The sequence below is a fragment of the Acomys russatus genome, chromosome 2 (assembly GCF_903995435.1).
Source record: "Acomys russatus chromosome 2, mAcoRus1.1, whole genome shotgun sequence".
Lineage (NCBI taxonomy): Eukaryota > Metazoa > Chordata > Mammalia > Rodentia > Muridae > Acomys > Acomys russatus.
Window position 1 is genome coordinate 17,733,724 of NC_067138.1, and position 27,341 is coordinate 17,761,064.

At 46.0% G+C, this 27,341-nt stretch overlaps 1 protein-coding gene across 2 annotated transcripts; it reads right to left on the bottom strand.

The window, feature by feature from the left end:
• Positions 1-517: 517 nt before the first annotated feature.
• On the bottom strand, positions 518-27,250 carry Rdh10 (retinol dehydrogenase 10). Of its 2 annotated transcripts, none has more exons than XM_051158768.1 (6): positions 26,610-27,250; positions 24,919-25,151; positions 3,729-3,827; positions 2,607-2,752; positions 798-929; positions 518-713 (listed from the first exon to the last, which is right to left on the bottom strand). In XM_051158768.1, exons 1-6 carry the CDS (start codon positions 26,896-26,898, stop codon positions 590-592), a joined length of 1,023 nt encoding a protein of 340 aa, XP_051014725.1. In that variant the 5' UTR covers positions 26,899-27,250; the 3' UTR covers positions 518-589. The 2 variants fall into 2 exon arrangements, with proteins under 2 accessions (XP_051014725.1, XP_051014715.1); XM_051158758.1 differs by having other exon boundaries at positions 24,919-25,154.
• Between the last annotated feature and the right edge of the window lie 91 nt (positions 27,251-27,341).

Sequence of the window (27,341 nt, forward strand, 5' to 3'; positions counted from 1 at the left end):
ATTTCAGAGATCGAATTTAAAAATCACCTAATATTTTAGTCACTGTACGTTTAAAAAAGAGACCCATGCCTTTACTGTGATGCTCAGACTGCACTGTCCTCTTTACTCAAGCTAAACCCACAGACACCATGGACAAGCCACTCAGGCTTGCATGAGAAGAATCCAGAACACACGACAAAACAGCACTGTCAGTCCTTGAATGCGTAAGGGTGCCTGCCAGCTGGCTAGACCTTCCTGAAAATGAATGAATGAATTCTGTGGAAGATCAGAAGAGTCACACACATGAAACACACTGTAGTCATCATTTCTAGACTTTCTGTTCATTAAAAAAATAATGATGTCACATAGTGTTTGTCTAAATAATTGGACTCATTTTCAGGGTCCTGTCTAAAAAAAGACCCCATTGGCAAAAACCCAAGCTCACATTTTTCAAGCACTCTAGTCAGTTAATTTACACTTTATTATTTTTTAAAAAGTTGATTAGGAAAAAAAAAAGCATCGACACAAGGTTAGAACCCAGACTGTCAGTACTGCTGATGTGCACGGAAAGAACCGTCCCGGCAGATATGGCGGTCCACACCCAAACTTCTTAGATTCCATTCTTCGCTTCGTTATTGTTTGTGGCTTGTTTTCTTTGAGCAATAAAGGGATACATACACTTGTCCGCTCCTAGGAACCGATACATGCACACGACTGCTTCGAAAGGGAGGATGCTGCCGAGGAAAAGGCACAGTTAGCAAGTGGCAGGCCATGCGCTCACTCAGGGCTGGGGGCACATGGGCAGGGCTCCGAGTTACCTCTTCATGAAGGTCACGATGTACATGAGGCGGGGGGTGCAGATCATGGGCTGGTCAGTGAGGATGGCCTTCATAGCCTGCTTCACACAGTAATCTGGCTTTAGTGGGGGCAGAAAGGGCTCGATTTCTTTCCTGAAAATTCGCATTCAAAAATGAAATTCAGAATTAGCACAGTATAGAAGACTGGGATCAACACAGCAGAATACCATGTGACAAGATTTTGGGGACATTTTTACTTCCTGGTATTTTGCCTCACATTTTCCTATTATAAACACGATTCATTTGTATTGTCCAGTAAGCAAATTAGGAGAAAAATAGCAAAATTAGTTGGCTTTCTGTAAAATGGGATTAGGTTGCTGAGATGCTTTGTAAGATACATATTTCAAATCATTCTGATTTTTTCTTTGAATAGGAAGGTACTTGTCACAAACATTAAACTCCAGCAAGTGGTGCAGCTTTCTGTATTAGATGTGGCTAAACGGTGCATAAGCAGCCATGCAGCCTTTCCTGGTGCGAGACTGTCAGAGCCCCGCCTCACTGTGCTGGCTGAGGACTGCTAAGCTATAGTCGAAGGAGCCTCTCAGGTGAATGAAACTGCATGCTAACTACGTAACAATGTCACTTCTTTTTTACTACTCATTGACTTCTCACAGCTTTGGACCTTTGCTAAACGAAAACAGGATGCCAGCAATTGCTTCCTCTGCAGACCCGAACTGACACGCCACAGGCGCATGGCACACTACAGGTATAGTCAGAGGACATGAGGCAGACCTAGAATTCAGTGTCTTCTCTCTCTCTTTCATTTTCCTTTTGGAGCTGGGAATCAAGCGCAGGCCCTTGCACATGTTTAGCACATGCTAAGCACATGCTCCAACACTGAGCCACATCACAGGCCTTGGAGCTAATTTCTCAGTCTGGACTTAGTGCGGGTTGCAGAGTGGAATGACTCAGAGCACTTGTCGGGCTCCTTAAGTCTAAAGGACAGTCCCCGACAAACAGGGAACTGTCCTGGTTATTGTCCTCTGCAGAGTCACCCAAGCAAACATCAGCAGGTCTTCACAGCGGTGTTCCTTCCCCTGAGAGCCTGGCAGGTAAACCCCGGTGTTGAGGTATTTATATCCCCATATGCTTCCTTCCCAAGTGTGAGGGATTCCTTCCATTTCATTGTTAGTAAATCTAAATGGGTCCATCTTAGCGGGTTGAGTCTAGCCACATACACACTTGCTAGGGGGAAAAAAGCTTTCAAATCTGGAGTGTGACATTCTGTCTTTTAACAAGAAAGGCATGCTAATCCTTTGTGACAGTGACATTGTTTCATATCCAGATTAAAGTCACATTAGGGCTTTTCTCCTGGAGCCATCACTAATAGTAGAGAAATAAAATAACCCTTAAGGATGTAGCTTCTAAGAAAAATCCTGGACATCTGTGCATCCTCTCTGAAGTCAGGGAGAGGCCCATTCCTGTCTGGTGCTCTGAACCAGTCCCAGAAAGTCTGTATGAGCGTGGCATCAAAACCTCACCTGCGAATCCTACACAGCCACGTTACAAACCGGAACTGGAGAATTACAGGTCCGCTGCCCTTCCTTCCCTTTTAGCCAAGTCTCACTTTGTAGCCTTGGTTGAACTGGAATTCATTATGTCGACCAGTCTGGTTTTCAAGTTCTGATGGTTTTCCTGCCCCTACCCCTCGTCCCACACTCAGCTAAGGCTAATTATCCACTGACAGTTAAAGTGCGAGACTGGCTGACTAAAGATTAATTCCACACATCTTCCTAATGTTGTAGCAGTCAAAGGTGTGTTCCCACTGACCTGATTCGGCAGCCTCTGAACATGCCCGTGTCTACAAGGTAAGGGCAAACCAAAGTTGTCTTAATTCCATCCTTTTCAGCAGCCTTTAGCTCATGGCTCAGAGATTCATGAAAACCCACAACTCCAAATTTACTGGCGCAGTAATCCTGGGCAAGAGGAGAGAGAACAGAAAACTGCATCTATGCACGTGTTCCAGCCAGTCTGCAGCTTCCTGGTCCCGTTTGCTTAGATGTTTACGACAAAAAGGTTAGAGGTAACAAAGCAAAGAGAAGGAAGCTGTTGCAAAGGACATATATCTGATGCGGGTCAGTCAGAGCAGAACCATTCTACAGGCAATGACAGAAACAAAACAATGCTTTTTGCCACATCAGCCGAGCGGGATATTTCTTTGAGGGAAGTTACAGCAAATGGGTCTATGAAAGCTAAACGACTGGGGTGAAAAATGCAGGAGCCTCCCTCTGAAGTGCCTGGAGCTTTTACGAAGGGTCTCTTGTTTAGCAGAGGAGACTAAGAAACCTGTGTACTTACACTGATGCAAGAAGAACAAGGACAAGTGCAAGCTGGGCTATAAGCTATGGGTTTGAAGTCAGAACGGCATTAGCACCAGATTTTCTGGACTAGAACTTAAGAGCACATGCTGAAGAAATATTGACATATTTGCAAGAAGTGATGTTTTCAGTTTTCTAGGCATCTGTATGCCAAGTCTTACAGAACAATGTACACAGCTGTTTTGTAATTAAACACAGGTAAGACCTGGTTTAGAAGCTCACTTACACAGCACCTGCCACTGGCCGTAAGTGCCTCATCTAACGAGCTGGCAGCAGGCAGCTCACTTTTGGCAGCTTGACCAAAACAGAATGTGAGCCTTTGACCTCACTTATCTCTTTTCCTCACACTGCCATGTTAGTCCATGAGCCCGTTCTTGACCCTGGACCTTCTGCCATCCAGCAAGGTTGCTAATGAAAATGGCTCTGTGAGGACTGCCCTGGCCTCCTCTACGCTGTGACAACTTGGTAAATTGGTATAGGTAATTTTATAGCAGAGGAGAGGGACTCCCCCTCCTCCATAGCTGACCCTGTGTTAAAGACTGTGAATGTGTAAGATGCTTCTGAGCTGACAAACCTCAACTCCAGCAGTGCTGAACAGGCCCAGGGAGCTCGCCACCGTCACAATGTGGCCATGGTTAATCTCCAGCATCGTCGGAAGGAACGCCTTAGTGGTCTGAAAGAAGTAAGATGCAAGCTTTAGAACTGACATGTCACAATCTCCTCTAAAACCCAGGATCACAGAACAGGCTCTGAGGCGTGAAAATTACATTTCCCAGTTCATTTCGAAACATCCTACGTCTACCAAAAAGAGACGCTCCTTCAAGTGTCTGGTTAACTTAGCACTGTATCAGTGACCTGCTAGGCCTATTATAAGCCGTGACCAACAAGGCTGTAACCCAAGAGCGTTGGGGGATGACGTCCAGAGATGAAAAGAAAGTCATTAGGAGAAGGCTCTTTATCACCTTTCAAGCGACAGTGATCTGCGAATCTAAACCACTGCTGGGTCAGAGGCCTCTTGACGCTCATGCCATGGTGGTTCAGCTGTGTTCTGGTCTGAGCGACTGCCAGCCTACCCATCAGCAGGTGCCCCATACTATTGGTGTCCTTGGGGCAATGCTTCCATGGTGACATACCCGTGAATTAAGAGTTATCCTAGCACTCTGTGACAGCACCCAAGGTTTATGGTCAAAGCAGACTGGCAGGAGGTGAGATATTTTAGAACATAAATCTTATTTAGTATAGAACTCCATTTGGGTGAAAAATAGTGCGATGATATGAATTCTGCACTGCCGGGACCCTGTAGCACTCTGAAGGATCACACTCCACTGAGGAGCACCTGCAGGGTCTCTCCCACAAAAGCAGAAGTCTAACCCACTCAGGTTGGCAGAAGACAGGGCAGGTCCACAACAAGGTGGCAAAATCAGAGGTAGTATGGACTTCTTACTAAACTCCTGTCTCCAGGAGACAAGGTTCTACTTAAACAAAAAGATCCTCCAAATTGCTTAAGACCTATAAACCATCCCACCAGGCTCCCAGCAGTTTTATAACCTGCTTCTTAAAAGAAAGCAGCAAAGAGCAATCTGTCTACTGTTGAGTTATGGTCTCCTGCCAGCACCGGCCCCCATAATTTATGAAGTTGAAGACAAAACACTACACAGCCTACTTGAAGAAGAGCTGTGTTCCATTCCAGACGCTTTCCTGGCTAAGGCATCAGAGTCCGAGCATGACTTTCTAGTGTTTGGATAACTCCTGTGTCCAGGATCACAAGCAGTGCTGTCATTCAGTGTGAAGCTTTAGACACTGGAGTTCATGGACCAGCTGCCGGCTGAGTCCTGGTCAGGTATCTCAAGGTCAAGGTCTTCCCCAGCCTGCCTCTGGATCCCTAGAGAGCCGCCCCATCCCCCAAACACAGTCCATTTGTTGGGGTCTCCTTTGGAACCCATGCCAACTCATTCTTATCCGCCCTCATTTCAGTCCTATATAAAGTATAATATTAACGACTTTTTGTTTAGTTTTGTCTAGTTTTTAAATGATTTAAGTGCTTCATATCACTGCAATTTTTAATACTGTCTTTACTAATTTTTAAAATTCCTATACTTCTTTATTGAAGATATTTTGGTCTCTGTGTATATGACATCAGAGATTGAACCCAGAGCATTAGATAGCATGCACACCACTCAAATACAGCCCTGTGTCATGCTGTCCAATATTATTCTAGACCAGCCTAACTTTATCTACAGTTCTGAAAGCTGTACAGTGTGTATCATTCACCTTAACATATCATTATATATGTTAGTATTTTGATTCTGCTTGTCTTATACTTACTTGTCTGACTGTCCCAGGCAAGCTCAGAGACATAAATTAACCAATCTTCCAAACTCTGGGGTGGACTCCCTCTCATACTGCACGGGCGAGCACACTACAGTGTCAGGAACACCAATGTTTTGGTTCTACTGTGTTTCTTTGTTAAACAGAAGCAGGGCAATTATGATCCTAATAATTACTTTGGTCAACCTGATACCTCAAAAGAACTGGTGCACTGGGTCATTTAAAGGCTCTGTGACATACATGTGGTTGTTATTAGCTCACAGGCCGAACTACTAGCCTGCTAGGTGGTCTGATCTGCCTCTAGGCTGCCTAGCAACCTCTGACATCACAACCTGCCACCAGGTTTGTGCCAGACTATAGAAGGACCGACCTGCCACTGGGTCCTCCTGCTTTCTCTCTCTTACTCTTGCACTCCTCTCTTGCACGCTCTGGGGGAGCCCTCTCTGCCATTCTTTCCCCTGCCTCTGTCTCTCTTTCTCTATCCTCATGGCTCACTCAGGCCCTAATTCCTCTCCCTCAAATAAGTCCCTGCATATCAGATCTGTTGCATCACGCCCTATTTTTATATCCTAATAGTTGTATATCACAGAGCTGAAATAGAGGTAATTTGCACAGGAACATATGCATTCCAACTAAAAAATATATCCTTAGGAATAAAGTCTTCTTTTTCTTTTCTCCTTTTTAAAAATGCGTTTATTGATTGTACATCCTGGTTGTAGCCCACCCCACCTCCCCTCCCAGTCTCACCTTGCCTCTCTCTCCTATTCCTTAGAAAAGGGGAGCCCCTCTTCCCATTCGCCCCAGCCCATCAAGTCACATCAGGACTGAGTGTGTCCTCGTCCCCTGTGGCCTGGCAAGGCAGTCCTGCCAGGGGAAAATTATCAAAAGGCTGGCAACAGAGTCCATATCAGAGACAGCCCCTGCTCCTATTACAAGACGACCCACATGAAGCCTGAGCTGCCCATTGGCTACATCTGTGCAGGGGGCCTAGGTCCAGTCCAAGCATGGCCTGTGGTTGGGGCTTCAGTCTCAGCAAGCCCCTCTGGACCCTGGTTATTGGCTCTGTTGGTCTTCGTGTAGAGCTCCTGCCACCTCTAGATCTTTTCTCCTTCCCCTCCACTTTTCCACAAGACCCTCTACGCATCACCCAATGTTTGGTTGTGAATCTCAGCACCTGTTTCAAAGAGCTTCTGCGTGGGGCCTCTCAGAGGACAACTCTGCTAGGCTCCTGCCTGCAAACATAGCAGAGTGTTGTTAATAGTGTCAGGGGTTAGGAATAAAGTCTTAAGAGTTCTACATCTTCTAAATATCTAGTTAAGATTAATGTTTGCAGATTAGCTAAAAAACCTAAAGTGTATATATTAGCTTTGCTCACTTAAAAACTGTGTGTATGTGTAAATGTTTTCTCTATGTGCAAGTGGTGAGGGTTAGGGTACACATGGATGCATGCAGAGGCAGGCTATACTTCTTTATACTTTATATTTCTATTGCTTTCCCATTTAGTTTTTGAGACAGGGCCTCTCATTGATCCCAGAGCTTACTGATTGGCTAGACAGGCTGAATGCCATCACTGGTCTCCACTCCACCAGCATTAGATTCACACCACCATACTTGGTCTTTATGTGAGTGCTGGGGACCCAAGTCAAATCTGACACTTGTACAGCAAGCACTTTTCCAGCTGAGCATCTCCCCAGCTCCAGAGAAATGTATTCTTAACGTTCATCTGAGGTCACTTCTCGAGGGTTTATGAGCTCTCCAACTCAGCGTAAGTTGAAAGGGCATTTGCCATACCAAATCTACTAAACACTCCAGCTAATCCCGGCCCACTTCAAGTGTGCTCAGAGCACTGTAGGAGTCAACCTACAGCTGGGCACTAGAGCAAACCATAACAGCACCTAACGCCAGCCTGGGGAAAGTCAAAATTCAAGGCATAGTTCCCTTCTGAATGTATTACCATTTCAAATCATCAAAAGTCAAAGGAGCCCAAGTCAAACCATTCTGAGTTGGAGGGATTGTCTATATTAAGTTTGCCTAGTGTTGAAAGACAAGGATAAATTTAGTGCCTTTCTAACTTTTCATTTTCAAAGTTCTTACTGTAGGCAAGTACAAAGACTTGCTCCTAAATGCCAAGAAACTGCATACAGTCTAAAACACCAGTACGATCTCCCTGGTTAGGTGGCTGGTCAGCAGCTGGCTGACTGAAAACCCATACCCCACAGTAGGCGAGATCCCAAGGAGGGACAGGCTTCATGTGCTGGGGTCCTGTCTACAAGTGGTAAGCAGCTAACCTCGGACCCCCAGCACAGAACAGAGGATGGAGACAGTGGGATGACATCTTCCCAACTAGGTTTCAAATGGAATTTGATGCAAAGTTTTGAAACTCATTAATGCCTCCTCCTCCCTTCAGAACAGAGCCTGGTGATCTGTGTATCCATGTGATAAATATTTCCTTAACATCTATTATTTGCAGGCACTGTGTAATGATAGGGCCAAGCAGTAGTTAGTGAGACAGGAGTTGGTCCCATCCCTACGTTTCCGTCTCTGAGGAGAATTCTACACTCACCTGTGCATCAGAGCTAAGCCAGCTAGAGTCTGCCTTGCACATAAGACAGCTGCTACACAGTGTAAGAACAATGTGATCTGGGTCTAATTTCGCCCCAGTTCCTCAGTGTCCATCCTACCCACCTGCAATACTTCCAGAAAGTGAAGCTCCTTTGTGTTTGAGGGAGGTGGGCAGAAATAAGACAATTCAAATATGGCCATATAATGAAAGCCTTTATGTGTGTACTACAAATACACCCCTGGAGAGAATTATTTGAATGGCTAGTAATATGATATGGAGAGGAATGTTTTGTTTAGATCCAAACCTTTTTTTTTTTAGTTTTAATCTTTCAGGTAGCTGTGGGTTGATGTTCAATTTACAGGACAGGATTTCTTCACCTAACAGGCACAAACCTCTGTATGAAGAACATGGACTGTGCCTTTGTATATTTTACATTTACACATCACAACGTGTCTAGTTGTAGGTGAAGCTATAAATCACGACACCAATTCCTGATAATGCCCATTGCAATAGTGCTATTATTGACACTTCGAGGTGAAGCCACCTGAGGCCACAGTCAGCCTGCCGGTCTCTCGCCACTTGCATAAAGCTCTTACCAGGCCTCACCTTTTGCTAAGCAGAGACAAGTCTGAGGTGATCGCACGCACATCAGGATCACGCTGGTGTCCCTGAAGCCTGTGCTCCTAGCCCCGTGACTGCACACCGAAGCTGTCAACCATTCCCGTGCTGCCTGAACGGAAATGGGCAAGTACAGCTCGCAACAAACAAACTCACTTGAGCTATGAGGTACACTACCAAATAAACTTTGACTTTTAGTAAGAAAACTACTGCAAATGGGTGACTAGAAACCACGGCACTTTCAGGAACGTTCTCAAGTAAGCTGACTAGTTTTCCTTTCTAATCGTTCTTGCCCTCAACAGTCTGCTAGATGACATCTGAGATAGCACAGTGTATTCTGTCCTTGACACAGCTTGACAGCACAAAGAAATCTGGCACTTTGCAATGAATTATTAATGTGCACAAATATTGTAGCATGTGTGAGGTGGAGACCAGCGAAAGGTGAAGTGCTAGTTGCCATGACACCAGTCAGTTCAAGCTAAGGTTCATGATCTTTACCTTTGTCTCAAAGAGTCGTTAGAGGAATATACAAGGCAAATGGGAGCCTCACACCTAAGAAACTTCAGGTATGAACTTGAGCATGTGCTCCATGTACGATCTCAAAGGGGCAACTCAGAAAACCTACTGCCCATCAAGCCTGTGCCAAGTCACCTGCAGAGATGGAGACTCTAGCCGGGGTCTCTTATGCACTGTAGCTGCTTGCCCTCGGTAGCTGGTTGATGCCCATGGTGCCTGATAAGGTTTGGGAGACTGACTTAAACTCAGACAACTGCTCCCTGCTTCTGTGTCTTATTCACATGTCTAAAAAACAGAGGAAGAAAGCCAGTGCTTCACTAGAGAAGCTACAATGGGTCACAATACTATTATTTGAAATGCAGGGATTTACTGCATTTAGAGTTGGAAATGACCTGGGATTGTTAAGGGCTTATGACCCCCCTCACAACACAACTCAATTGTAAAAATAAAAATTCTTTCAACAATTGCTCGGGCTATTAGTGTAAAGACAGAACTTCAATAATCTGTGATTAATTTTATCACAAGCCTCCAATACCACAGCTTGCTGGCAGCTAAGGGCTAGTGGTGTGATTAAAAAGAAAAAGAGAAAGAAAAAGAAAGAAAAGCACCTGCATGAATACTGGCCTCCATGTTACTATCTCCATAGCTCCTCAGGGTTCCTCTTCAGAGCCCGGACACTCGGGAAGAACTATAAAGGCAGCGTTTGCACTCTGAGCACGGCCTTCCTAAGATAGGAGCAAGTGGCTGCATGCCACAGCTTGAGGAATCTTTGAAAGCTATGTTCACACCAGATTAACTTGCAACAGCCCGCTGCCCAGACTGCCCTTGGTGCTCTTAATGACACACTGGGAGCAAGGGGGCCGGCAGCTGCAGTGTCAGGACAAATTAGGTTCAAGCCAAAGAGAATGCGAAGAAAGGTGGGATGCAGCAAAACCTGACTTCTGAGATTTGGAGAGGTATCGCACAGTGGAGGTGCAGGTGAGACCTTCAGAATGTATTTCATGTATCTGAGCCTTTTCAGCTATTTCACAGACACTAAGGGAAAAAGTAATTTGTCTCAGCAGAAAGAGGTTTCAGACTATATTTTTTATGCATTTGCCAGACCATTTGATGAACAATTTCAGAAATGCCATCTCTTAAAAAAAAAAAATGATTTCAAAGTATTAGTCTCTCAGTTGAATATTCCAGGAAGAGTAGAAACTCATTTCCAAACTGGATCATGAATTATATTACGGTGGGTAATGGCTTAAGAGCCCTGACGTACAAAGATTTCACACACGGAAATGTTGTGTCCTACTAGTGGCAAGTGCCTTTCCTTGTGTTCTGCTCATTATGCCTGGGGTGTTACCACTGTCTGAGGCCCACAAAAGAATATTGTTACAAGACCATCATGGGATCTGGTGGCACCCCTCTGTGAGGCCTCAGTCACTGTTCCCAGAAAACTATGATTCAACAGTGAAAGAGTGTGTGTGTGTGTGTGTGTGTGTGTGTGTGTGTGTGTGTGTGTATCTGTGCGTACACGAACCAGAGATGACCTCAGGTGCCTATGTGCAGGACAGGAGCCAGGAGCCACTCACCTGGTTTTTTTTGTTTTTTTTACACGAGGCTCCTTTCTGGGGCCTGGCTCTCACAGATAAGACAGGCTAGCCAGCCAGTGAGCTTCAGGAATGTACCTTTCTCCATCTCCCCAGGAATGGGATTACAGATGTGAGACACACCTGGCCTTTTTATGTGCATGGTAGGCATTGAACTTGGGTCTCTCAAAGCACTTTACCAACTGAGCCATCTTCCTAGCCCCTTTTTAAGGCATTAGAAATACAGCTAACTGTGTTAGGAAGGCTAATGAGGTGACACACTACACTCTGTGTAAGGAATACATGGCTAAATACTTTTTTTTTAAACACAGATTTGAAGGTATCAGCTTAATAAATGTAATGATCAAGCTTCAGAACTTCGGCCATACACAAGTGCTATTTGATAAAATACCTTTAGTTGAGAGATAAAGTGTATTTCCTAGGAATGTACTGATCATTGACAGATCCTGCTGTTTAGGTAGCTACATGAGAGCCTGTGCTCCCTGTCCCAGTTGGGCACATTTGCAGAGGCAGAAAGGTCTCTGAATAACTGTGCAACGAAGCCCTGAGGCATTGGAGACTGGGACTACTATTCTTCTAGCCTTAACACAACGTTCATATTAATTACCACTGAGACACAATGTTTGTTTTAGATACAGAAGGGGGACTAAAGAATGTGTCATGAAGCTGGGCGTGGTGGTGCATGCTTTTAATCCAAGCACTCGGGAGGCAGAGGCAGGCAGATCTCTAGGAGTTCGAGGCCAGCCTAGTCAACATGGCAAGTCCAGGACAGCCAGGACTACAAGAGAAAACCTGTCTTGAAACCGCCCCCAACACACACACACACACACACACACACACACACACACACACACACACACACAAAGAATGTGTGACGAGAGTTCCATGTGTTCTGGTGTTGCACTGCCTAGCCTTTAAAACACTTCTGCCAGTGAAGCCATAGGCAATGGCTTAAATCTGAACAGCGTCAGCAGCTAATACTTGACACACATGCACAAGACTCCTACCCTGCAACCAAGAAGCTAATAAAAGCTCAGCTTTTCAAACGAACACCTAGATGATGACACCATTAGTTATTCAGCAAAAATAAATGCTTCATTAACTTGTCTTCCCACTGTTAAAGATGGGATGCATCTAGCCCAGGGCAGAAGCCGTGATACCAACATTCGCTCACACTTAAGGCTTGCTGTGCAGAAGGACCAGGAAGCGGGTGACACATTCCATCTACTGGGGAAGCATGCTGGTCTTTGGAATCCAGAACCCACAATTCCTGACTGCCAATTACTTAACATCCCTCTCTGTAGCATGACAGAACCATTTGTGAGACAAAAAGGAGACCTCCAAGGTTTATACTCTATAGTCCTCAATCCCTTCGTTCATCCCTCAGCGCGGAGCACATTCCTTGCTTAAGCCTCTCGTAAATGACTCAATAAGGAATCAACTCTATTATTGCAGCTGCCAGCATCTGGTGATCGACCCATTAAATATTTATTTGTTGTCGTGGCTGTACCTTCTCACATAGTTTACCATGCACTCATGCCTTTTATCTATTAAAAATTACAAACTGCCAATGAGAAACACTAGCTATTTTTTGTTTGACTTGAGTCTGTGGCACTTTGCACGTGTTACACAATCAGCTGGGGATTGATATGCTGTTCTCCCTGCCCCAACTCCCACTGCTCCCTAGGTGATCAAAGGAGAGGTCCAAGAGCTCTCATGCTTCGGTCCCTCATCTGTTAAATAACTCTTACGGGATAGTGAAAATAACTTAGGGAAGTGCAGCCATATCACCTGATGAGTGGCAGGCTGCTGCCAACCCCTGTGTCTCGCACCTGCACCCCTTCCCAGAAACTATGAGACAGGTCTTCTGAAAGGCAGACACTGCTTCTGCACTAGTGACCAGGGACCACAGCCAGAGCTTGTGGCTGCATGCATAAGCATGCCACCTTAGCCACTGTTCAGGCCATTGCAAGCAGCCATGACCACCAGCCCTTGTAATTCACAAGTGCAAATAGTTCAAATTCTTCACTGCTTTCTAACATGCTTACAAGGAGTCTTTAGAGAGAACTCTTTATTTGACACGGGGTAAGTATAATCAAGGGGTTAACTTCTGAAATACCTACGGCCCCTGCACTGAGTTAGATGCTGCTAAAAACAAAACAAAAATAAATAAATACATGTGAATTATAGAAGCCACCTTTTCCTATAACACAGTGGTTCTCAAAGTCTGCATATACTAGAACTGTCTGGTAAGCTTTCTCCTGATGTCCAGGCCATGTACCACCAGCTATCCCAGAACTCCCTTGGGGCATATTCCTCAGGTGACTGCAGGCTAAGTCTAGGTATAGGATCCACTGCTCTAGCACAGAGCACCTCAGACTCAGGACCACAGGAAGTTTAGCATTTTAGGGGGCACTTGGGGATGCTGAAGGAGCAGGATCACTAGCTTCCAGCTTCACCAGGCTGGCAGGAAAAAAATGTTTCCATAGGTTGTCTGTACCACATGAAGGCGAGGCCGCCTCTTAGAAACTACTAAGGAACACAGCCATCAGTAACACAAGCCCTATGTACAACCAGAATGATTTTCTCTTAAGGTTAGGGATACACATACACTCAAGTGCTGAAAGCAAGCCTGCACACTTGTGCTCAATACCGCATCACTGTTAGCTTCTCCAGCTTGAAGGACATAGGTGCTGATGATACAGCTGGGAACAGGTCAACGGTAAAGGCTGGCTTTGCTGTTTCTTGTGTGGTGCTGGGGTTCCATGCCATGCATACTAGGAAACTGCTTTACTACTGAACAACACCCTTCACTAAAGAACACGAGAAAGCAATAGGGCTCATGAGATTAGTGAGCTCTGGCTCACCTACGCCAAATGCCATTACTAAACTCTGAATGAGAAAACACCCTTTTAAGGGTAGCAAATACATGAGATACCTCCTTCAACAGTTCTGAATGACCACAAAATGCCAGGCTGGGAGCTTGGGCTCAGGCAGAAGTGCCCTCCAGCCAGCAATCCACAGCCAAGGTTCATTTCAGTTCCAAGCAGGAAGAGCAAAGCTCTTCAGTTTCTGCCATATAGCATACGGCAGAGGACAACAGTGGCCTGGAGAGACACGGGAATACACACACCCTGGATTTGCCTAAATTTAAACAAACAAACAAACAAGCCTAGCTGGGTGTGCTGGTGTTTTTCTGGGACCTCTGGACTCAGGAGCTGAGGCCAACCTAGGCTATATACTAAGACTTTATCTGGAAAATAGATAATACATGGCTCTTGGATGGGTAGGCTCAGTGGACAAGCTGCTTGTGTGAGTGTGGAGACCCTAATGTGAAATGTCAGATCCTAAGTAAAACTGGGCACAGTACTGTGTGTGTGTGTGTGTGTGTGTGTGTGTGTGTGTGTGTGTGTGTGTGTGTGTGTGATATCTTGGAGCTCCTATGGCAAAATGGAATGTGGAATGGCCTCCCAATGCACAGGCTGGCCAGGCTGGCATACTCAATGGTGAACAAGAGTGCCTATCGCACAGGGTAGAAGGTGAGGACAGACATTCAAGGTTGCCTCTGATATCCATAAGGGGGGCAAGGAGCGGGTGGTGGGGGGGGGAGACAGAGACCTAGATAGAGACATACACAGATTTTCTTTTTGTTTAAAGAAAGAAATCTTGATTAGGGTGGGCTCCATTCGAAGTGAGATAGGATACACTTCCTAGTGTGCTTAAGAAAAAGGGGAGGAGAGGGGTTGAGAGAGCTGGAAGGCTGGTATGGAAGAGCTGTTCCTCTTCAACACAGATGAGCACAGTGTAGGAAATCAGACACAGATTTCCAGAGGGTAGGCTGGGGACTCTGCCCTCCTAACTCAAGTGCTGTCAATGCTCTAGACCAGCAGCCAAAGTGGACTGTGGATCTACTTTTAGTTATTCAGCGAAGGGGGACACCTACTCTGCCCAGCGTTGCTCTTGCAGTGCCTCAGGCATCACTGTTCACCAGGTAAAGAGCCCTGAGTGCCCTGTATGGAGAAAGAATTGAGGGGCCTGTGGTGTCTATTTGCCCTGGATCCACGCTCTGCACTAGCATGTCCCCATTTCCATTAGAACAAGGTCTCAAAGGACACAACAGACTTCAAAATCCACCGAAGCTCTCGAGGTTCGGCTGTCCTGACAATGGGACCTGAGCAGTCAGTGCCTCTTCTACTTTTTAGCTTTCCTTGGAGCAAGTCAACCACAGCTTGCATGCTCTGGTGAGCCTGTGAGGAAGCACTACATAAAATAGGATTACCTCCGACCAGTCAGGTGATTGGGCAACAGTGTCAGCCGGTGGAAACTGCGATTTTGAAAATCCATGAGTAAGATTTTTAAAGAGAAGCCTTACAGAGTGATCAGGGACTCTGATCCCGTAAGATGCTTACGTAACAGAATAAGGAATTTTTACATTTCCCAGGAGCTACACAAACAACACAAATTTGACCCACGAGACTAGAATTCTGGGCCAAGCACTTACAGGGCCTTGTTCATCTGGCCATGTTGAAGATCGTTTCTCATGTGCTGCCCTCTCAGGTCCGAGATGTTGGCCACTTCCAATATAGACCAAGAAAAATTACAGAAACAGCACAGAAGAGCCCAGAGCCAGACTTTGGTAATAAAATTCTAGTGTGACATCGCTTCGGCAAGCTAGAATTTTACATGCATGTCTAATTTATAGAGCAAACTTTCTGGGGATATTAGCCAGGGTTAATCAGTTATTGCTAAACTTACCATGCTAATAAAAAAGCCTCCCATTTGAAGATTCTTACATTATACCATAGGGCAAAAACTATATGTGAGTCACAGGAAAATCTCCTTTGAACATTTAGTCGGGATAACTACTTTACACGTTCTAACTTGGAGCTCTCAGCTGAGGGTCTGGGTCCTGCCGCCCACCCGCCTGCCTGCCTTCCCCATGTAAGACCTGAAGGACATGCCATGATCTATCTTAGGACGGCTGCTCTATCCACCAATGAAGGGATAATGGGACTTACTCAGACTTGCTGGGGGGCTCAAATGAAAGGCAAGCGTTTACGAAGACTATGCCAGGTGAAATGCCATATAAAAAGTACAGTGAGTGGACAGGCTCGTAAAGGATGCATGCAGGCTATTTTGGTTGAGTGCTGTCTATTTTTGGCTGGGTAGCTTGTTTCTTTCTTCAAGTTCCCGCACTTCCTGGTTCTGACTATGTGTAGCTACCAGTCCTCCTGGCCCTCACAGAGCACCAGCCATACTCCCTCCGGGGTTAAAACCCAGTAACCGCAGCCTCAGAGAGGCCTGTGCCTCATGCTGCTGCGGGGCAGCTGTTTCACACACCTCCCCCTTTCTTCCAGAATCCCAGAGGATGCTGGGAAACAGCAGAAACACTTCACAGTAACACCTCTCTTCTAATTCTTTTCTTCAGTCCTTTTGAACTGAGAGCTGAAAACAACTTTTAAATATGAACCAAAATACTTGAATACCGGTTACAAATACTTTACTACAAGTCTGTACAGAAGTGTTTTTAAAATAACTAATCACACCAATTACCCTAGATGTTTCTTTCCCAAGAGAATTTAGGAGTATCACACTTAAAAGTCCTTGAGAAATCAGTAGGGGGCAGTATGCTAATTAGTTTGCAGGTGGGAAAATCAAGGCTTTGAATTTGAAGTTTCACTTGTCCTCAAAATACCCATGTGTTTATGTAACTTACACTACAAATAGTTTCCCAGCTACACTGATTTGGGAAGTGTTATTTTGAGCCTTGTTGCTTAGAATAACACCAAGAAACCAAACCTCTTAATATTCAAAAATTTCAGAACTATGGTATTGAAGGAAAAGCAAGAAATTCACCTTTTATGCAGATAGCAGAAACAGTTGTGTGATCTTGGAGAGGCCACAGGCCAAGTAATGTTTTGTTTCCAAGTGTGAACTCAAGTGCTTTGTATCGGCAGACAGATGCAGCACCACTCACGTGCCCCAGCAGTCACCCTTGCCTGTTAACCATCCTGGCAGCGTTTGCTCCCGTGCTGATACTTCGGTGATCCTTACCAGGACATTCATTCCATCCCCCAACCCCCCACCCCCCAAGAGCATTTAGGAAAATGGGCCTGACAGGTGTGAACCCCAGGTTCAAGAGAATAGATAAATGTAATGAAAGGGGGGGCGGGATTCATGCACAGGCCACGCTTGAGAAACTTACTAAGTAAAACACGCCAGCATTCCTGTGGGCGAAAGCCTTCTCTGAAGTGGGGATGTGTAAGCCTGCACAAACCCAGAGATCCAGGTGACTGAACCTGGCTGGCCAGGTATGTCCTGGGAAGTGTGACTGAAGGCCAGCAGGGTTCAGTCAGCACACACTGACATTTGCTGATACTGCCTACCTACTTTACATGTTCAGAGAAAGAAGTCAGAGCGTCCATCCTTAGAGCTATTGTCTAACTATGCTTTCAGGAAGGCTTGGTCTGAGAGAAGCTTCTAGGGGGCTGACGAGGGGCAAGACTCTCAAGAGCGTATTACTTGCTGTACTACCCTCTGAGGTAAGAAATCACTAATTAAACCAAACGGAATTAACACATTTTAGTCTGAGTGTAGAATTACAGGCCCAAGCACTGGACTGGACTCATGTTAAGTGAGGCAGGCACTACAGCCTTGTTCCTGACTGTTTGTTTTTTGCCATACTCTAAAGACTAGTAACAGAGGGTCCTTTCTCTTGGGGAAAATCTAGTGTTTGTAGGAAATAAGATAGAAATCTGCCCTTCCATGACACCCCCTAGTGGAACTTTAGCAAACTACACTTTGGGGGTCTAAAAACATCTTGGGTGCAGGTTCTCTCCCTAAACCAAAATTCCTGGAACCAGCATGGTTTAGATGGTTTCCATATTTGCATATGCATAATGAGATATCTTGGGGACAGGACTCAAGTGTAAACACAAAATTATTGTCAGTTTGTCTTCATACTTAGCACGTATACCTAGCCCAAAGGTAATTTTATACAAACATTTTGCTTGTGCTTTGACCTTACCACACAGGCCAGTGTGGAACTTTCAGGTGTTCTTGCATCTCAGGACTTGCAGTGAGAGTTGACTTTCTCAAGGCCAGGTGTACCAGGCACCTGCCTACTACTTATCATTGAATAGAACAAAAAACAAGTAAGTAAATGAACAAAGCGTGTCCTCTGCACATTTACCCAAAAAGCAGGGCTCTGAAGGGAGGCAAACTGGCTGCTTGCCTCAGCTCAAGAGGTCTAATTTTTGTTTCTGAAAGGACTGAAACAGAAATGTACCCCAAGAAAAGCCTTAAAGAAGAGGGATTCCTACTTTAAATTCTTCTAATTCTCAAGCAAGGTTATTAAAGTGCTTCCAAGCAATGTTCTGTCACTAAATTAATTCACTAAGGTCACCAGCTCAATCCACTGGAATTTGCCAAAGATCCTGAAGGGCTCCCAGACAACTGAAGCAAAAACAAATTTAAGGGAAAAGAGTAAACCAAGGGCGCGTGGGTGGCTACGCATCTAACTCCATTTGTAGCTCTTCTCCCCACCCAAGCGACCAGTCCTGCAAGGAACGGCTGAAGACTGCCAGGGGCACTCTCTGCTCAGCCTTTTAGAGAAAGCTCTTCAGTGTTAGCAGGACCATGGGTTAAAGAATGCCCCACTCTGGCATGTCGTCTACAGCAACTTCTACTCAGGCAGATAATGAATAAAGCCCTGAAAATAGAAATTCCCAGGGAGACAGAACAAATACCAACTTTGCTTCAAAACTGAGATAAACAGCACAATTCACTGCACGATCAAACAACAAGAGGCCATTCCTTGAACCAAGAATTCGGGAACTGTCCATCAGGGCTGGCCATCTTGTAGATAAAGACATTATTTGGCCCATGTGGAAACATCTGGAGTCTGTTTCTTTTTCACAATTGTGATATGTATCTGTCTCTCTGAGACAAGGAATCACTCCACAGCCCAGACTGGCCTCTAACTCATGACAATCTTACCACAGCCTCCTAATTTTTGGATTATGGGCATGAACCACCATATTTAATCTTTTTTTTTTTTTTTTCTTTCTTTCTCTTTTTTACTTCTGTGGAAGGTTCAAGACTTTGACCTCCCACCATGAGCAGTATGGCCACACAGACTTAAAGCAGGCACATTTCAAACTCAACACTACTTAGATAACCCCAGTGAGCAGCAAAGAACAGACGCAGGGAGAGAAGCATGGACGCTCTTCACAGCCCAAGTGAGAGATGATGGAGGAGGCACACAATGTGAAGTGGAGATCTGCCCAAAACAGACTTGCTGGCCGATGAACGAGCACAGGATGGACAACTGCTGTCAAGCGTGGTGACTCAGTCAGGTGAGAAGAGTCAAGGAGCCAGTTACCTTCAGTATCAGTGGATCAGGAGGACAGGGAACAACTGAGAGAGCACATGAGCTTGCCAATGGCCTAGAAATCACAGTTGGGCAACCGAGACAGATCACCCAGTTAGAGGCACATCGAGAACTGGCCTGAGCACAGAGCGGAGGAGAGGAGAGAAAGGCTGGATCCCCTGCACTTCCTGGGGGTAGTCAAAGGCATATTATGTGAGAACACTTCCCTCTGTATTGGGCAAGGAGGGAGCATTGCTAACTGTCCAGACAGTAGAGAGCTTAAGGCTCTAGCTTTTTATACGAGACAGCGCCTTGTTCCCTGCTTACTTACTGATGCAAAGTCAATTGCATCGTGCCGTAAAATTTGACTTTTAGGAACAATAGATTTGGGCCCAGCATGTAATATATCAAATATACAAATTGAAATTTCAATGAGTATGTGATATTATTCTGTCTACACAGCACAGTGCCAGAAGCCTTCAAGCAGTTGCCAATCTAGAGAGGTTCCACCAGTTTTCAGCTAGCACAGGAATATGACAAGGTGTGCTGACTTGGACCGCAACCCAGACTCCACCTACGTTTCTAGAGCCATCACACTGCTACACAGGTTATGGACTGAGGAACAGAAGCCAGTTCTGGCACACTTTTAAAAATAGGTTACCAACTCCACATTTTAAGTAGCTATCCTAAAATAGGAAAGCGATATCCTAGAAAGTATTTAGTTTTATAATATTATAGTATGGAAGAGAAAACATTGGACAAATAATTTTATGAGTTTTTTTTAGGAAAAAAAACAAACAAACAACTAAACTCCAAGCCTAAGAGAGCTTAAGCTGAGTCCTCTAGTCTGAGAACACAGGAATGCAGTATATAAGATTAGAACCCAGTGAATCACAAAGAAGTCCACCATCAATGATCAGGGATCGTTCCTGAGACATTAGGGCCGGAGGCAGCGTGCTAATGTCTTTAAGAGCTGCCTTACTCTGGTCTAACTGGTGTGATTTCACTTTTCTCGGATGGATTTTAACTAAATAGACTTTAGATGCTTGGATATAGATAAATGCTGAACTCAGTAATTCGTATTTTAAAACTGTGAAACCTTTTAAGTTAAGTGGTCTATTAATTAACTACCAATTATCTTGTCTGACTACCATATCAATAGAAGTAAATTACTGACTAGCTATCTGACAGATTTGGTCCTTTACCACAGAAAATTTCTTCTGCACATAAAAGGCCCGGGGTTGAGCGCTTTTGCTTTCCTCTTTTGGGTGATAACAGATCAGTTTGCCATCTTGATAAAGCCAAACACAGTTCCTTGGTCAGAAAGGACCTACAGATAGACTCTGGCTCAGAAACAAACAGATTCTCCTCTTGCTCCAGAAAAACAGTGAGTGAAGCTAAGTTAATTATTTTGGGGAAACATGAGATTGCAGTCACTGTGTGCAGGCCTGGCTTCTATGCCACTTGGTGGGATAGGGGTGTGTTTTCAAGTTCTTGCTTCTCACGGATACACAGCATCCTCGTGGATGACTCTGATGCTAATGTGCGCCTTTCTCAGTGATCTGACTAAAGCCTACTCCCACATCACCAGTTTCCTGATTATTGGCCAAGAGAAGGTTCCTGAGAGATCTGCTAGTGACAAAATGACTCAGGTTAGTGTCAAAGCTAACAGGAGGGCTGTGTCAAATCTGCGAGGCAGTGGAGAAGCCTTCAAAGTCTGTGGGAGTCTATGCAGCTCAGGACAGAGGCATCTGCAAACACAGATGCTCTTCTTGAGGCCTGAGTCACAGAGAAAATGAATGATGGCTGCCATGCACACAGTCTGAGTGTGAGTCACACTGGTACACCAACAGCTCTCTTTGAAAAGCCTGAGCCTTATACCAAGTAGTAGGCTTAGTATAGTACGGAAAAATGAGTACACAGGAGGGACAAAATGAGTAAAGAAACTGGGGTAGTAAACAAAAGGAGACGCAGACAATGAACACAAGCCAAGCCTGATTTGAAGTCTCAACAGCTCGAGTTAGTCCAGCGACATGTTTCCCTTTTCAGAGGTCACAGCATGGATCCATGTGGGCGCTGGCTGAATAGGTTATCTTCTGAATATTTATGCAGAAGCTCGTTATGTATGATCAAATATTTATTATCTAAGTTAGAATACAGTTCTGGGTGTGTGTGTGTGTGGGGGGGGGGGGGGCGGTCAGGTATAATATACTACCAGGCAATTTGTCATTACTTTGTTATGTAATGCACAATGTAGACAAATTTCAAAAAGCAATTTCTGTGCACCAAGGGAGAAAAATGACAGTATATGCCACACAAAAGTTAGTGGAAAGGGAGGAAAAAAAAAAAAAAAGCAACAGAAATTTTTATGTAACTCATTGAATTGCAGCTTCATTGGGCTGGGGGTGTAGCTAGGTAGCAAAGTGCTCACCTTGCATGTGCAGGAGCCAGGGGACGGGGTGCTGAATGAGACAGTCCCAAGGCTCCTTACAGATCCCAAACCCAAGAATACCAGTAAAGACAGGGGTTGGGAGGGACACTTACATCACCATCTTGAAATAGACCTTAAGAGGAGAGGGAGCAGAGGAAGAGGGAGTTCTGGGCAGGAAGAGGGGGCCATACGAGCAGTAGCTGGGGCCTGCAGGGCACCTCCAGTGTGGGTGTCCCACCATTCTAGTGTACCCTAGTGAACAGGACCTGGACTTTGAGTCAGAAGCAGCAATACACGTTGTTATTCTATGAAAACAGACACTGACTGCTACTTAAACGTCTGGCTCAAGATGATCTGTCCAAACAGCTGAGTGTACTCTTTGCTCAGAGAACCCACACTTTTAACTGGATGGACCAACTTCTTCCCCACGTCCCACCCCCCCCCCCCGACCCAGGCACAGTCAAAAGACACGCTGGTTATTTTCTTCAGAAACAAAGAGTCGTAGAAGCCAAGGCAAGACAGCTTGGAAAACATACCACTTACATTTTCAACTAAGAGAAACTAGAAGGGAAGGGACTTCAAGTGGCACTTGGCAACGCTACTTAACCCCCCCTCCCCAAGCAATCGCCCTAAAGACAGAAAGCAGCCTTCTTTTATGTTTCACTTGCTAACTCTCAACCTCTCCAAAGGTTTCTTAAGTCTTGGCAAGAAGTCAGAAATTCCAACACTAAAATGAATTTTCTGACTCAATATTGAAAAATAAATTCTTAAGTTTAGATGCTTTGGGGAAAAACAGCTGGAGAATTCAGGAGCCTCCCATAGTTTAATACAAAGTGATGTCATTACCAACCAGGCTTCCAAGAACTCCCTAAATTGTGTGCTTAAGCAACTTCTCGAAGCTCAGTGAGGAGGGTAGGAAGGCAGCTCTCCCTTGGTTCAGGGCCCAGAGTAGGAGTCCATGCAAGTTCTTGCACTAGCCAGCAGCCGGATGCTATCTTTGTATCAGACTGCGCCCCGTTCACAGGAGGCTGCAGGTTTTCTCTAACGCTCTAAGTCAGCACTTATTTCATAGCGTGTCTAGAGAAGATCTGCTGCTGTTCTTTAAAAACCTGGATATATTTAAATTTTTATAAGTTAGCAAAATAATTATGCAGAGAATAGTCAAGATGGTGAAACTTGAGAAAATGTAATGACAGTAAATTTTTGTTTGTTTGTTTTTGTTGTTGTTTGTTTTGTTTTGAGACAGGCTTTCTTTGTTACACAGAGCCATGGCTGTCCTGGACTCTTTTTATAGACCAGGTTGACCTCGAACTCAGAGTGCTGGGATTAAAGGCATGCACCACCATGCCTGGTAAGGTCAAAGTTTATAATTGGGAAATCTTGCATCACCTCAGTCAAAGGTTACTTAGGGGAAAAATCAGTGTCTCTAGTTAATACTAATCTTCCAATGGTTGGGTATGTCAACTGGAATCAACTGGAATTTATGTGGCAGCTCAACCACGCTTGAAATTATGGAAGCTATACTCTACCTGTGGCTTGTTTTTATTTCAAATGCTTACCGTTTTTTGCTTGCTTGTTTGTTTGCTTTGAAGACAGGGACTCACTATGTAGCCCCGGGTGGCCTGGAACTTACAATGTTAGCCCAGGTTAACCTTGAAGCCATAAAGCTCCAGCTAGCTCTGTCTCCTGAGTGCTGAGGTTAAAGATATGTGCTGCCCTGTCTGGCCTGGGAACGGGCCAGGTCCATTATTTTTACTCAGAATTATAAGCTTATGGGATTCTTGACAAGCTGTCCTGCCAGGTCCATTCAGTTGGCCTTTACTCAGCCATGTCAGTGCTATGACACTTGACGCCTATCCCTGCAGCAGCAATCGGCTTGTCTGCTGCTCACGCCCACCGCACACAACTCATGCACAGCTCTGTGCGTGTACGCTCATTCCACCCAACTGTGTATGGTGATCTCTGAACTCATTTAAAGCGCTGAGGGTGGCTAAGTTCATCTTACTCATGTGCTTCTTTCTAGAAGCTTAGAAATAAATTATATAAAGCTCAGGCGTCCAAATAGAACATTAGGGTAAGCTTCATCCAGGACCAGAGAACGGGCTGGAGACTGAATAAGCAATGTCTGAACACTTCTGAAGCCAGATTAAGTTTTTAAGCAGTTGCTAAGAAATTAATGAGGTTTAATGTGGCCTATATAGGAGAAACAGTTCTTTGTTGAGTCCTACTAGAAGACATCTCTGCCTATGGGGGTGAAGCCCTATCTCCTTACCCTTTCTTCCTTTTCCCCTTAGTGACAGGAATAGAACCCAGGTTCTGCACATGCTCAGTTAGCACTCTATGGGTGAGTTACCCCAGTCCTCCTTATCCCCTTTTATGGGATTACTTCTGTCTACAGAAATAGAGAGAAAATACAAAGGAAAAAAGTATAAAACGGATCAACACTGCACGCACAGAATTAGATGGGAACTTTATTGACAACTTAGCTAAAACACTGGTTACGGTGGCCCTCTGGGAACAAAAGACCTCTCCCTATCCCTGGATGCTGCAGGAGTTCTGAGAGCTAAAAGCAGACATGGTCTGAGTCCTGGGCTCACCACCAGGCCCCATAAGCCTCTTTCCCCTCTCCTGGTCCTTTCAAGATCACTCCTCATGCCTGGTGGCACACACCTTTAATTCCAGTGTTCAGGAGGCAGAGGCAGGCGGACCACTGTGAGTTCGAGGCCAGCCTGGTCTAGAGAGTAAGTCCAGGACAGCCAGAACTAAGAGAGAATCCCTGTCTCGAAAAATCAAAAGAAAAAAGAGAAGAAAAGAAGATGGCCCCTCATTTGAGAGGTATTGAATAAGCTTACAAAGTCCTGAGATGTCCACCAGCTGAGCAAAATGGATGGCTGCAGGATGTTAAGTAGCTGCCAGGGTGGCCTGGCCACTCCCAGTGAACCACAAATGCTGACCTCAGGATTTCTGGCACTTTCTAAAATGTGGCTGAGCAGTAGTTTGGAAGCCTAGCCCCTGACTTTACGAATTCATAAGAACCAGGGCTTTACTAACTCAACAGAAAGCTAAATAAACAAAGCCAGGGCTCATTATTATACTCCTTGTTATTTTTACAGCAATCTTTCCAACTAGGTCCCCGTAGTCAACTTCTGCCTCCTTAACAAATACCGACGGGGAGCAGTTTCAAATAACCATCAGACACAGAAACCCACCGTGTGGGAACAGCTCACTAGGCAGATGTCTCATGTGGAAGGTGCAGAAGGTTTCCACATTGGCGCCCAAGTCTCTCTTGCCCAGCCTTCTCATTGAGGAGGGCCCAGGAATAAAAGCAATGTTTATATTTACCCAGAAGTGTGCATGGCAGTTGACCATCATGGTTCTCTCAATAAGCTCATCGGGACATTCCAGAAGGTGGTGACCCGACACCACGCCGGCGTTATTGACCAGGACAGAGACCTCACCAACCTCCTTTCGGACTCTCTCCGCTGTCAGGTAGACGTTCTCCCTCTTCCCCACGTCACAGGTGTAGGTGAAAACCTGCAAGTTACACGGGGGCAGGGTTTCCTCCTCACCGGTCCCTGCTGTCAGCCGAAGTGCAGGTGAGGGGGAGAGCGGGAGAGAGAAGAGGTGCAGAACATGAGCCACATGGCAGTCAGTAGGACTAAAATCACACAAAGGGAAAACACTACAGTGAGCTTCACATTTCTAGCACTGTAATGCTTGCCAATAATTCAGCTTACAGCTGCCTTCCTCCCCTGCAAGTCTTTGGGAATTACAGCAATTTACTGGACAACCTTGCTTAGGGGAAAGTATGTAATTGTGGCAAGTCCAGTGCAAGTAGACCACATGGGATCAACTTGCTGGAGCTAGACACCTGCACAGAACTGCTCTCAGCCCAGAGAATAACATACATTACACATTCCTGTTTTCAGATGGGGGTGGGGAGGAAGCCAGTGGCTGGAGAGAGCGCTGCCCTCAAAACAGAAAGCCACTTCACAGCTGGCAAATCCAAGCCTAAGCAACAGTCTGAACTCATTCAAAGCCAAGAAATGAATGAGAAGTCTCTGATGAAAGACTGCAGGCCACTGGGTTCTCTCAAAACTGATTCCCTTAAGAGCCTCACAGATGACGTTTAGAGGTTAATAATATGCAAGCTTACCACATTAGAGTCCAAACAGCATCAAAATCAACACACACACACCCCCAAATGAGTATTGCTTTCTCTTAGGTTTGGGGGCAGGAAGGCTTAAATGCCTTTCTGCACTAGCTTTGAAAATGTAACATTCTGAACCTTACATAAAAAACACAGGGTCCATAAGTTTGGTAACAAATGACAGGTACAGGAGGGAGAATGGAGTCAACCTAGCTATCAAATTTCCTAGACCAATATCTATAGTTGATCATGATCTCCACTTAGGCTTAAAGAAAGTTTCAGGTGCAACCCTTGGGAAGCACTGGATTGGGGTGCCCCCAAACCACGAAAGATTTTTACAAAGGGGGCTGAAATCATTGAAGCACTTTCTCAAGAGGAAGGAAAGTGCTCTCATGCACTCAGGCTTGGTAACTAAAAACGCTTACTTAAGGATGGGGAAACAATGTAATTGTTTTCCTGGGGCTAAAGCCATAGTGAACATCCGGCCCTAGTCTAAGCTGCTCCGACCTCACAGAAACCGACAAGTGCTTCAGTCCACTGTGGGAACAACTTCCCGCTGAGAAACTGCTCAAGGATCCAAACCCGCGCGGCAGCAAGCTCCCCCTGCCTTACACTACTGGTAGAGTTTTGGACACCCAAGCTTGGGGCCGAAGAAACAGGATCTCCTATGTGACTGGGTTTGGTACACTTTCAGTATTCTAACACAGAAAATCAAGCTTTCTTATCAAGGGGCAAATTCCATTCGCCTTGCAGAAGAACCAGTGAGGCATTCGGTTTTGTTTGGTTTTGTTTTCCTGGAGAGCGAGGCTGCATGACAGTGGGGTGTGAAGACCCTCTGGGATAGGGAGGTGTTTGACCCAACAATGCACGGGCAGTTAGTTACCTTGCAGAGCAGCGGCGTCGGCTGCCTCCAGGTCCCGGTAGATGTGGCGCACCATGCCGGCGGTCTCCTCGTTGCTCTGCGTGTTGATGTCCCAGAGAACCAGCAGCGCCCGGCGCCTGGCGAACTCCAGAGCAAAGAGGCGGCCCAGGCCGCTGCCAGCGCCCGTGATGAGGCACACCTGGCCGGCCACGCTCTTCTCCTTGGGCCGCACCAGCCAACGCGCCGCGGCCAGCACGAACGCCCACAGCACTTTGAAAGTGACCACGAAGAACTCCACCACGATGTTCATCGCGACGCCCCGGGCCCCTCAACGAGCCCAGCACCCGGTCCTTAACCCTCCCCGCGCCAGACAGCCCAGCTCCTGGCCCCGGGGGCGCTTGTCACCGCGATAGGGACGCGAAGGCTGCGCCCCGAGTCCGCCCCCCGAGGTGCCGCGGGGCTCAAGTGCGCGGGGGCCAGTCTCGCCCGGGCTCGGCGCGGTGTCCACGGGCTGTGCCTGCCGCCGCTGCTGCCGCCCGGCTCGGCGCCTCCTGCTGGCGGCCGCTTGCTTGTCCCGCAGCTCCCGGCCGTCCGGTCCCGCTGCAGCGGCTTGTGACAGCCGCGAGTTAGGCGACGCGCGCTGCCCTCATGGCCAAGCCGCCGCCGCCCAAACGTCCCTGGCGCCGCTGCAGCGGCTCCCTCTCCTCCTAGAGCAGGGGTGCGCCGTGCGGGTGGCTCGGATCGCGGGAGTTG